Below are 12,999 nucleotides of genomic sequence, written 5' to 3'. Positions count from 1 at the left end.
GAAATGCAAATAAAAATGACGATAATGATAATAATAATAATAAAAGAACCCCCAAGTGAAATATCAGAGTAGAAAATGAAAATAACCCATCAAAAACACTGCAAGGGAAGAGTCCTGCTTTCAGTTTCATTTTCTCCACGTGACAAGATGTGCCTGATAAACTGAGATGACTTGCATAAATAATGTGTGGATTGTGACAGAACCCTGGGAATCTCAGGTGGGCTCAGGCCCAAAGGGCCCCCTGGGGCTGACCAGCTGGCTCTGTGAGCTCTCTCCTCTCCTCCAGTTCTACACCCACTGTCATCTCCAGTCCCCAAAGCCCAAGGAATCCTTCAAAGAAAACAACTGCTCAAGCTTTCCCAGCTCTCCTCCTTCTGCCCACCTTACCTTCTAAACACAGACGCCTCCTCCTTGGTTATTTCTCTGGCAGCACCTAACCCTCAAACACTGTAGCCAGCAAGGAAACAGTTCTTTCTGGGGCTGGAGCGTCGAGAAGCGAGCCAGTGGGCGGAGCCTAGAAAAGAGAGTGAAAGGAGGAGGGAGGGGACACTGACCACGCCTACACTCAGCAGAGGTGGCCTGAGCTAGTAGCACCTTTAAACCTCCTAGAGGAAAGCAGTGGCTCTTTTGTTTTCTAACCTTTTATTCTCTATTGGAGTATAGTTGATTAACAATATGTTAATTTCAGGTGTACAGCAAAGGGATTCAGTTATACATATACATGTATCTATTCGGTGGCTCTTAACTGATTGCTGAAGGCTGATTTGATGTCCAAGATCGTGCTGCTCAGCCTTCAGCCTTTCAGGTCACAGCTCCAACCTGACCACGTTGTTCCAAACCCCCTATCTTCTTGAGGGAAATGAATGGTAAATAAACATGTATTGGGCACCGACAGGGTGCCTGGCACTCTGTTCATTGCATCACAAGAGACTCGGACCTGATCAACCCCTAACAATCCTGATGATGATGAAACGGAGGCTCCAGGAAGCTAGATCAGCCCAAAGCCCAAGCTCCTTCGCTCACCTGGGTGCTGTCAACTCACCACCCTGAGGCGATGTGGCCTCCTGGAAAGGGCACAAGGCTGGCAGTCTTAAGACCTGGACCTGCAGCCAGAGCTGTGGCTGTTTTGCTGAGTGACCACAGGCAAGTGGTTGAACAATGTTGGGCCTCATTCTCTCATGTTAATATGGTTTTTAAGATTCCTTTCTGCTCTAGAAGTTCTGCTCCTGACCATTTTCCTAGCATGGAGATGCACGCTGTATACTGAAGGCTACCATGGGAAGTATTCCTGTCCTCAAAGAACATCCAGTCTTGCCGGGAGACAAACTTCCTAGAGGGTCATGAACAGCGAGCAAGGTGTGGTGACATGTTGGTCACCAGCGGCACGCCATCCAGACTCTCGACCTCTGTTGCCCCTTACACCCCAGTGACTCCCAAGCCTCTCTCTCTAGCCCCAGCCTCTCTGCTGAACTTCAGACCCACATATTTAGAACATGTCCCAAACAGAGATTCTCATCTCTCCCTAAACCTGCTCCTTTCCTTTTTCTCCATCCCCATGAATGGTACCAGCCCCTGAATGCCACTCCCCATTCTCATTCCAATCCCAAGTCTCCTACTTTCATCTGCAAGGGGATGACTACCTCAGCCCTTCCTATCGCTTACTGGAAGAAACTGATGACTTGCTTCTCAGCCTCTAATCTAGTATTACCTGCTTCACTGACTCGCCATAGTGTGCAGGACAAAGTTCAAAATGCTTAACCCATCATTCGCTCAATTAATATTTATTGAGCACTGACAGTGTTGCCAGTGACTATTCTAAATGCTTGGGATACAGTGATTTATAACACAAGTGCCTCGTGGGGGTCTTCCTGGAGCTTGCATCTTAGCAGGCAGAAATAGATCATAAATAATGGAGAAATGCAATATGTAACATGATTTCAGGTCCTGATATGGTCCCTGACTGTCCTGATTCCTCATGGGCATCACCACTACTACCATCCAGTTCCCCATCACATCACACTGCTTCCCACCACCATGTCTCTGCACATGCCGCTTTTGCTACCTGAACTAATAATAATGATAAGAAGAAGAATGATGATGGTAGCAAGCATTTATGTAGCTCTTTAGTATGCTCTAGGAACTGTTCTGAGCCCTTTATATATATATATATATATATATATATATATATATATATATATATATATATATAAAATCGTATAATCTAATCTTTATGAGGTAGGTACTGGTTTTTTAAAATATTTATTTATTTATTTGGCTGTGCCAGGTCTTAGTTGCGGCATGCAGGATCTTTGTTGCCCCATGTGGGCTCCTTTAGTTACGGCATGCGAGATCTAGTTCCCTGACCAGGGATCGAACCTGCATCCCCGGCATTGGGAGCTCAGAGTCTTAACTGCTGGACCGCCAGGGAATTCCCTCTAGGTTTATTGAGAAATAATTGACATACATCACTCTAGAAGTTTAAGTTATATAGTATGATGGCTTGATTCACATATACTCTGAAATGATTACCAAAATAGGTTTAGTTAACGTCCGTTATCTCATATAGCTACAATAAAAAAAAAAGAAGTAGAATTGCTGGATCATGTGGCAGTTCTAGTTTTAATTTTTTGAGGAAGCTCCATACTGTTTTCCATCCTGGCTGCACCAACTTACAATCCCACGAACTGCGCACAAGTTCTCCCTTCTCTCTACATCCACGCCAAGAGCTTCAGTTTTTAAAGGTGATTTCAGCCCTGTTGGCTAAAGAAATCTAATTTTAACCCCTGTACCCCCTGGGGTACCTTAGCAATTATGCTAATAATTTTCAGTTCTATTGAAATTTCACATCTTTATTAAACTGCATTAATAAACAAAACTAAAAGTTATACCTCTTGGATACAATTCCAAAGGAAGGAGTCAACTCCAAGCAAAGTTAAGCAGTTCCAAGGGAAAAGTTTGTATAGCCTGACCTGACATGGCCACAGGGAGGCAGCAGAGGGTGAGGGATAGGCCAGAGCCCTCCACAGCCAACACGGAAGCAACAGCAGTGATGCGGAAATACACGAGCCTGGGTTGAGTGAGTACTGTCTGGATTTAATGGCTCAGTCCTTGATTTCCTCATCTGGAATTCTGGAATGCTCTTCATATCAGATAAGTATGGAAACAGCTGTACTATACTTGGGAAAGTAGACTTGGAATCCTGGCTTTGAATTGTGACTCTTCCATTCTTTTCAAAAAGTCAATAAATAGTTATTGACTGTGTACAAGGTACTGTGCTGAGTACCTGGAATCAGATAATAATAATAGTTAATACTCGTGGGATATCAGCATTGTGCCACTTTTCTTTCATTCCGTGTTCCCTCTGAGGGGTGCACTCTTACTGCACTCGTTTACAGATGAGCGAAGTAAGCCTTGGAGAGGCTTAGTAGCTTCCCAAGGTCATACAGCGAAGGGGCCAGTTCCAGCCCCAACATTCCAACCCCACGAGCTGGGCTGTGTATCACTCAGCCGTGGTCTGTTCTGCCCCATCTTATCAAATAATGTGGCTCTCCATCTTGAAGAGAGTGGTTTAGTGAAAGAAAAAGAGCTGTGAAGAGGCAAGTGACAGTGCCATGTCACACATGAGGCGATCAAGGTTAGGACAGGGTGTCCTAGAATCATGGAAGTGGCAGAGATGAACTCTGGGCAGTGGATGTCTGGGAAGGAAGGCTTCACTTGAGGAGGTGATGTTTTTGCTAGATTTTCAGGAGGCCTTTTGAGGAGGGCATTCTCCTCCTCAGCCCCCAACCCCTAATTAAAAGAAAGACAAAGAGGGCATTACAAGCAGAGAGAACAGCATGTCTGTAAGGGCCATCTGGGCAGGGACAAAGTCAGGAGAGGGACTTGGGTCAGGTCAGCACGAACCTCGTATGTCATTGTAAGAGCTGGACTTTCTCTCATACTCAAAGGGGAGCCACTGAAGGGCTTAAATGCAGCCATGGCGTGCTCAGATCCATGCTTTATGGATAAAGACTGACACGGCATGGAAAATGAACTGGAGGGGGAGAGCACTGGGGAGGGGAACCAGGTGGGAAGTCGTTTTTATAGCCTAGGTTGAAGAGGATGAAATGTTCCTCTAAGAAATCTCAGTGTGGGTTTCCCTGGTGGCGCGGTGGTTAAGGATCCACCTACCAATGCAGGGGACACAGGTTTGAGCCCTTGTCCGGGAAGATCCCACATGCCATGGAGCAACTAAGCCCGTGAGCCACAACTACTGAGCCCATGTGCCACAACTACTGAAGCCCACATGCCTAGAGCCCGTGCTCCACAACAAGAGAAGCCACCGCAATGAGAAGCCCACGCACCGTAATGAAGAGTAGGCCCCGCTCGCTGCAGCTAGAGAAAGCCCGTGTCCAGCAACAAAGACCCAACACAGCCAAAAATATAAATAAATAAATAAATTTATTAAAAAAAAAAAAACCACTATAAAGACGTCTTGGTGAGCCGGGAGGAGAAGCAGCGTCTCTCCCTATTGGGGTTACAGGACCAGGAGGCTGTGGATATCTGAGGAGGATGATGATGACCTTGGCTTTGAATGTGCTACATATGGTGAGCCTGTGGGACGTCCAGGGAGAGGAGTCTGGTAGGAAGTTGGAAATGGTCATCTAAACGTTTGTCCTGCTGGATTTAAAATTAATCATTAACGTAAGAGCCGTCTGCTAAACATGTATATGCTAGGCCCTGGGTGCAGAAAATTGGAGAGGGGGACATGCCTAAACCCCAGGAGTTTGCCGTCTGGTAAAGGGAGACAGAAAGGAGGAATGTAAGCGCTCCGATGAGGGTTCGCAGCAGTGGGGGCACATGAAGCACAGCCTTCAGGGATCAGACCCAAAGGCTCAGGGAAGGCGCCGCAGAAAGACCCTTGAGCCGGCTTTTGAAAGATGCGTCCCCAGGCTGATGAAGGAGTGATGGGAGTAGGGGACACAGCAGGGAGGTGGTCCAGGAGGCAGAAGCAAGGAGGCTGAACAGTAGAGGGTGAATCTGGGAACCGTGAAAGGTGTGTTTTCAAGGGGCAGGTGAGCGATTGGGAGCAGAGGCCGGAAAGGCATAAGCAGGCCGCTTTGCCTGGAAGCAGGAAGTGCTTTGCCTGCTAAGCCAAAGCCTGAAGTGCGCTGGGGGAGGACCAGAGCCAGTGAGTTTGAAGGTATTGGAGACCTCTTGCTGGCTGCGTGATTTTCAGGAAATCCCTTAAACACTCTGAGAACCAATACAGTAGAGGTCCTGTGTTGGTTTGAGCCTGACACCTGGGAGACGTATAGGTCAGCCAAGAGTCGTCCTTCTTTATCTCTAATGAGTATCTACCACCTTCAGGCCACGCTATGGGCTCCAAGACCACCCTGTATGTGAGAAGAAGGGCTAGGAGAGGGGAACAAGCCTTGAGGATGGCCTTGCTGGATTGAGGAGCCTGCCAGCACCCACCCCAGTCACTGGATGTCCGTCACCCCCATTCATTTCTCCATTACTAGCCGATTACACCCACGTTTTCCTACGGGCACCCATACTGCTTCAGAAAATACACATTTGTGCCCTTGTCTAAAGTTACCCAGAATCCCCACCCACCATTAAGTGAGGCTACCTGCAGCTGATGGTACGGCTACTAGTTTGGTCTTCTGCCAGGCACACAGAATGCACTAGATGTAATAAATGCATGTAAAAGAGGCAGAAAGATGGAAGGAAGGTAATGAGAAGAGGACAAGGTTCCTACCTCCCCACCTCTCTGGGTACCATCTTTCTTCTTCCCTCATCCATCGTATCCCTCGACCATCCCTCACAGGCTGGACTCACCCCCCGCCCCCCCGACACGGTGTCACTGGGTTCCAATCTCATCTCTGCCACTCTCTCGGGCCAGCTGCCCTGGGCATGTTCCCCTCTCACTCACCCACCCCCATGCCCCCAGGAGCTTCAGTTTCCTCATCTGTATTGTAGGGTTATCATACCTACCTCACAGAGCTGTCGTAAGGACTCAATGAGATCAGGGCCTGCCACGGTGTGTGTTCCCATCTTCCTTTCCAGGCTCTTAACCTCAGAATCCCTCCTGGCATCACGCATAGAATCGCCTCTTAGATCTGGGCTTCGAATGTGATTCCATGGGGTTTTCTACTCGATGTACCTGAAGTCTGGTCACTTTACTCAGTTATCTTTATATAAACAGATAATTCAACATAGAGAAGAATTTAGGGAGAACGAGTAGGTGATCGGCAGAAGGAGAGCAGATTGGATTCTTGCAAGCCTACCCCAAAGTTCTTTCCAGCCCAGCGCTAACCTCTCATTCCCTCTGCCCCAGGAATGGAACAGTCCCATGTACCAAGTGGCTTCCCAAAGCTCATCTCAGAGACGTCTATGAAATTATAAGGAATACTAACTCCCTGAATTTATATGACATCTTAAAAGGATACTAATGCAAATTGAAAATGGGCAAAGGTGAAAATGGCACAAAAGTCCCCCCGCCCCGAACTGATAATGTGTGGCTACTCGGCCAGGGGCAACCACCCCTTGCTCTGTTCGAAGAAGAACTGGGAATGGCTTGTGCTGGGCCGGGTGGAGAGAGGAGATGGGCTCTGAAATGACAGCTGAGCCAGGTCCAATCAACACGACGCAATGGCTTGACACAAGTTGGGCTGTCACCAGCTGAATGAAGTTACCCATCCTGGTGGCCACCGTTCGAACAGTCACCTCTGCCCGTACCTCGAAAGCTCCCCATGCATCCTGTGGCATCTCCGGACGCCAGCTCTCCCACAAGCCTCCCGCCCGTACTTCCCTTTCCCTCTTCCCCTGACCACACAGCCCTTGGAGACAGGATCTCATACTTGGGTTTTATTTTATTTCACAATAAAATAACATGCTGAAGCAGGAAAATGGGGATCGAGTACATCATTCACATCTAGAAAACCAGTTCCAGCTGTCAACAATAAATAAATATTTAAACAGGGAGGAGTTCCTGACAGGCGCTAAGAGGTTCCCAGCATGTTCAAGAGGTAGAGTCCAGTGGAGAGGGAGACGGTCAGGCCGCCAGCTCCTGTTGAGATTCTCCAGTAGAGGCAAACTCAAATGACAATAAATAACAATACAACAACACGACAACAGCAGTGAAAATAATGTGCCATGACCACTGTCACAAAACCAACAATATGTTAGACTTAAATAATTGTCTCCTGGAGGAGCTCATAGCGCAGAGAGAACAGTGTGGATTTTCCTGGGGCACAGGGGAGCTGCCCGGTTAATTCACCTCCCCAGCCTGGGCCTGGGCAGAAGTCCCACCACGGAACGTGTGCTCAGTGATGCCATGAGGTGACCAGCGGGTTCTGATTGCCCCCGGTCCTGCTCTTCCCAGCCTCACTCCCAGCTTCTACGGTCCGTCCAAGTTCATTGAGGTCCCTGCCTCATTTCTCCCGACACCCCAGTGAGTGTTACCTCACATCCACAGGAAAGAAACACGAGGCTCCCCTTCCATCCTGGGGAATCTCTTTTTCGCTGTTCTCATACCCACAAAAATAAAAGATGAGCTTGATTTAAAGAGGATTCTCTGGAACTGCCAAGAGATTTGTTTCTCAGGATCCTTTTCTCCCTCCTTCCACCCTGCCCGGCAAAAGAGCTGGACTAGCCGCTCACCAAGAGGCCCCATGCCCTTCTCCTGATGGGCCCCACATTCAACAGCAGCACGGAGCTAAGACAGGGCACATCCCAGCAAGAGGTCCTCAGCGGGCCCTGCTCACAGGTGGACCCTGATGCACACACAGGGTCGGGGCACCCGCAAGAGGCCACCAGGAGCACCAAGGTTCATTTCACATAAGCAAGATGGCCTCTTTTCAGGGCTCTCTATTGATCTGGAAAGGGGCTTGAAGGCCAGTGTTTGAGGTAAAAATCTCATCTGGGGCAAGCATCACATTGGTTCTCTGGCCTTGACAAGACTGCCAGGCTGGACACAGGAGTGTTGAGAAATGCAAGCTAAGGAACCCGCCGGGCAGCCCAGAGGCAGGTGAAGAGGACGGGATGGGAAGGCTCCACATCCACGGTTCCCTGTGTGCCCAGGACAGTCTGGGAACCAGGAAACCAGGATGTGTCCACCGATGGACAGGCAGAACGGCTAACCTGCTTGTCTTTCCCTCACTCATTTTCAAGTTTCCCTTTATCCACAAGTTTCCCAAAGCACCCTGGAATATCCCTTGCCCCGCTGAGAAGGGCCAGAGCCGATGCTGACTCTTGCACCATCCTTCTTTTCCCCCAGAGAGCCACACACAACCCTCCTCTTCAGCCCTTGGGCGCAGGTCCTAGAAGTGGGGGAACCCTCTCACGCACGGAATTCAGTCCCGCAGGGTCTAGAGGAGAGAGTGTCACCGGGTGGGCGTTTCCCTTCGCTGTCCTCTCTGGCTTTGCAGAACCCACCCCCCCACACGGGGGCGGCGCCTCGGCTACGGGCGACCCAACCTCTCTGCCTGGCCGGCCCCCTCCCAGCCTGGAGGCTCAGGTATGCGAGGGCTCGGATGGGGAGGCAGAGGCGGAGGCGGCCGCGGCTTCGGCAGCTAGGTCCCGATAAGCTGGGGACTTCAGGAAGCGCGGGTACGAGTCCTTCTCCATCAGGGTGCGTGTCTTCCCCTGAGCCACGTCGAAGCACATGGCCGTGGGCGTCTGCAGGTTCGTCCTGGTCAGCTCCCTGGTCTCGTGGTCTATGTTCACCTGTGGGATGGAGGGCAAGCACGTGAGTGCGTGGGCGTCAGGGCACGGGGTGGCAGAGGCAGGAGGCCAGCAGGCACGGGAGGACTGGCACGTGGGGCAGTGAAGGCGCACTGGATTCCGAACACGGAACCGGGGGTCTCCAGAGTTGACCATCAACGGGCTTTTCAACTCTGGGCCTGTCCCCACCTCTGATCCAGTGTCTGTCCTCCAGTCTCTCAGAACGACCCAGGATATGTTGAGAATGGGTACAAATCCAACCTCTTTTCACCCATTCCACTGTAACAACCCGGGTTCAAGTCACCATCACCTCTGTCCTAGACTAGTGCCAGCGCCTGCTACCTGGTGTCTCTCTCTTCTCCCCTTAACCCCGGGCTCTATTCTCCACCCAGCAGAGCGAGCCTTTTAAAACCCAAGTCAGTTTGCTAGCAGCTCTGTTGTTTCCCGTCACTCAGAGGAAAAACCCAAGTGTGCAATGAGCCCACACGGCCACCTGGGCCGGCACCTGGCCATCTGCCACCTGTGTGACATCATCTCCCACTCTCTCTCCCTCACGCTCTACTCCACATGGACCCACTTGCTGGTCTGTGGTCACAACAGGCACTCTCTGGTCTTTGCACTTTCCGTTTCCTGTGTTAGAATGTTCTTTCCTCCTTTTCAGGTCTCTGTTCGCATGTCACCTTATCAAACAGCCCACCCCTCACTTCCCTTTATAAATCGGAAAGACCTCACATCCTCCCACCCCGTACTCTGGTATTCCCTTCCATATCCTGCTTTGTTTTTATCAGAGCAGAGATCATTCCCTGACAATGTTTACTTAATTGGTTATTGTCACCTTCTCCCACTGGGGTAGAGACTTTTTGTTCACTGCCACATCCTCAATGTCTATAATACTGCCTTGCATGTAACTGATGCTCAACAAATCTGTATGGAATAAATAAAAGTGCTCAGAAAATATATTGTACAGATACAAAAGCAAGGCATTACTACTCTCTCTCCACAAGGTGGCGCCATATTCTCTATCAAACACAGTGGAGGCCTGGGGAAAGGTTAAAAGGTCCACAGACCACAGACCTGAGGCAGGTCAACAAGGGGACTGAGCCAGGTTATCCTGTGATGACCTGTCTCCCCAGCTGTGTAAGTGTTTTGAGCTCTAAAAAGGGCTTTGTTTACAGAAGTGCATATGGACAGAAGCCAAAAAACCCCTGCCAACCCCTCCGGTCCCACTGGTGAGTATGAGGGTAAAAGGAGGCAGGGGTGGCCCGGAGCCTGGCTTTATAGTCTCCAGCCTCCTGTGCCAAATGAGGCCACTGTATTTCTAAACTCGGCCCTTTCCTTGCTGGCCCCCCACCATCCCCGATTCTCAGTGGGGAAGGAGCAGGCAGGGTCTGCAGGATCCCTGGCATATGTCACGGCTCTGACCTCTTTGGGGGCTTCACTGCAGATGAATTCCTCAAAGATCCTGTGAGCCCGGGAGGCCAGCTTGGTAGCTGACCGGAGCTTCCTGAACTCCTCACAGGCCAGCCAGAACTCCAGGTTCTCCTCGCTGAACTCTGTCTTCAGGAAGGCGTGGAAGGCGGCCACTCCATCTGGGGTTGCAGGGAGAGAGGAAGAGACAGGTCAGACAGCGGGGACAGCCAGCCGGGAATAGAAGAAGAAAAGACAGCAATTGTAGTTAATGGTCTATTTTTAGGATGTAATTTTCTCCAACAAGGACCTGCCTTTGTATTCTGAATAGAGGCTGGCACACTAGGGGATCATTATTATTATTACTACTACTACTATTTTGCCCACACTTTTAGCATCCTCAGGCTGCCTCCACGGCACATGGGCACACATGTGCCATCCACAGACAGACACAACAGGGCCCCACTCACTTTTACTGCTCAGCAGCAAGTCAAATGACTCTCTCCACCCCAACACGTCTTCTGAGAAGTTTCTGCTAAAAAAAAAAAAAAGGCAGGATTTTAATTAAAAAAAAAAAAATCAACAAACTACTGCACAGCACAAATCCTAGCCAGAACGCTGATGGAAGTTGTATAATTCACACAATTGTATAATTGGATAATTATTGGAGCTGATGCCTCAAACTCTTAGCTGGGGTTCAGGGAAATAGTTGTGTTTTCTAGAGGACAGCTCAGTAACCAGAAACCAAAGCAGGGAACTTCTGGCCCTCATTAAATATCTAAGACTGTCTTCTTCACTGTCCAAAATTCTTTCTATCCCCCTGACTCTCAGAGCTTGTTTTGTATACTTTCTTAAGGAAATAAGGGTCTTATGAATAGAGATTATGTCTACCCATAACCCCAGAGCCTAACGCAGCACCTGGCACAGTTGATGGTCAGTATAAAAGGGCTTCCAGGTAAAGTGCATGTCAGTGGAAGTAGTCACTAATTTAAAACCCTCCAGTGGCCTTGGACCCTGCCCTTGCCCTGGTTGCATGTGCAATGACATCTCCAGGTGCGAGAGTCTGGTAACTAGACATTCAGGCCCTGGGTATCTTCATTTGTTGGTGGCATTAGAAGCCTGGAGCCATCCACGCAGTCACCCATGAGCCAGGCAGCCATAGCAGACCGGCTATGACCAGCTCCATTACAATCTCTAGGAAAAGGTCACCAACGTCCACGCTGGCATGTCCTAATTTCTCCTGGTATTTTCCTTCTCAGGACTCCTTTCCTGAATCTGGCTCCCTCCCTCCAGGGGCCCTAGGCTTTCAGCAGGACTTACCCCTCTTTGCTGTGTTTACTGTCCCACTCGAACTTGCCAACACTCCCAGTACCGGAGCCCAGTTCTGACTTGTGAAGAAAGATCCCCAGCCGTGTCTTGAACTCTTTGGCTCTGGAAGACAAAGCACGAGCTTGTGAGGATTCTCCACTCGCTCAGCCAGGGCAGAGAGATTTACGAGGTCCCAGAAGAGCTCAGGTTAGTGTCACCCAAATTCCAGCCTTGGGGCTCCTGGGAACCCGTTAACTGTTCCCTGGGCCTAAACGTTGCCTCTCTCAGCGGTATCATGAACCCAGAAACAATGAAAGCAGTATTTAAGCTGTGCCTCAGTAGGTCTTATACTTTCTGGGTCTACAGTACAGCACACATGGGCTTTTGCCCACTTAAGTCCCACTGATCCATCTTTGTGCCTGTTGATTAGCAGAAGGCAGTTCAGCAGTCTCTTAGACTTGTCACAAATATCTCTGGAGCTCTGTGGAAGCTGATTTCTGCCTTCCCCTTTACTTTTTCCTTCCCAGCTCCAGCAAGGATTGGAGTGGGTGAGTAGCTCCCTGGGAAGCGGGCACATCCCTCACAGGGGGCGCTGCTGAAAAACACTTGCCTGCCTTTCCAGGGCCAGAGGGCCCCTAGACCTATGACTTAGAATGAAAACCAAGTGCTTAAGAAACCGGGGAAGACTCGGTTCTGCCTGGTGATGCCACCGTGGTTTTCCTGAAGCTGGGTCACCTGAGCAGAAGCGCCACTTGTCAGAGGGTGGGGAATGGCAGTAAGCAGTGGTCCCTCTGCTTCCCTTTGCTTTGCCTTCTCCGTTCTCGTCGCCCATCCTTCTCTAAGACTCTAAGGAGGCATCTGAGAACGTGGAACCAAGTTGACCTCCGCCTCTCGTCACTTGCGTCCCATTCTCCAGCCCACCCAGGTCTGCAAGCCTGCCGCCACTGCACTCCCTAAGGTTGGTGGGACTTGTTCTTCTTCCTCCAGGCAGCTGGACAAGCTGCTCTTACCTCTCCAGGCAGTTGGTGGGGAAGGCGGCCAGGGTCCGGCACATGGCTGCGGGTGCAGGGCAGCACGTCGTGTGGAGGCTGGTGACGGGCTCCAGCGGGCAACGCAGGGCGCGAGGAGGCAGAGCAGCAGCGGGCAGCGCCTCTCTGCGCAGATTGGGTTTATTCAACTGCTTGCGCCGAGCCAGCGGCTTTTATTGCCTTGGAGGGGGCGGGGCGGGGTGCGCGCCGCCGACCAATTGGAGAGCGGTACTGAGCGCGGGCGAAGGCGCAGGAGGGGCCTGCAGCTCGACGGGGTGGGGCTCGCTGCCCGGGATGCGCCGCTACCCTCGTGCAACCTTCACACCGCAGGGGTGCTCACGGGGCTAACCCCCTCCTCTTGGCGGACACCAGCGTGGGGAGGGAGAAGCGGCAGAGAACTCACACGGAGAAGAGAAGCGCACACCCAGTTTAGTAGGGGGAAAAAAACACAAAAAACACCTTCTGCCGCTAGTAAAAGCAGGAAACCAACTCAGCGGTGCCAGGAGGATTGGTGTTGAGGTGCCTCCTCGGGGAGGCACGCACGGTG

At 50.6% G+C, this 12,999-nt stretch overlaps 1 protein-coding gene across 2 annotated transcripts; it reads right to left on the bottom strand.

Moving 5' to 3' along the window:
* Positions 1-6,849: 6,849 nt before the first annotated feature.
* RGS16 (regulator of G protein signaling 16) lies at positions 6,850-12,633 on the bottom strand. Of its 2 annotated transcripts, none has more exons than XM_082865600.1 (5): positions 12,435-12,633; positions 11,437-11,547; positions 10,587-10,651; positions 10,132-10,298; positions 6,850-8,712 (listed from the first exon to the last, which is right to left on the bottom strand). In XM_082865600.1, exons 1-5 carry the CDS (start codon positions 12,476-12,478, stop codon positions 8,500-8,502), a joined length of 600 nt encoding a protein of 199 aa, XP_082721726.1. In that variant the 5' UTR covers positions 12,479-12,633; the 3' UTR covers positions 6,850-8,499. The 2 variants fall into 2 exon arrangements, with proteins under 2 accessions (XP_082721726.1, XP_082721727.1); XM_082865601.1 differs by having other exon boundaries at positions 10,587-10,648.
* Between the last annotated feature and the right edge of the window lie 366 nt (positions 12,634-12,999).

This window comes from Leucopleurus acutus (genome assembly GCF_964270905.1).
Source record: "Leucopleurus acutus genome assembly, chromosome: 2".
NCBI lineage: Eukaryota > Metazoa > Chordata > Mammalia > Artiodactyla > Delphinidae > Leucopleurus > Leucopleurus acutus.
Note: the sequence above shows the minus strand (reverse complement) of the source record. Positions and strands in the feature narration are given on the sequence as shown.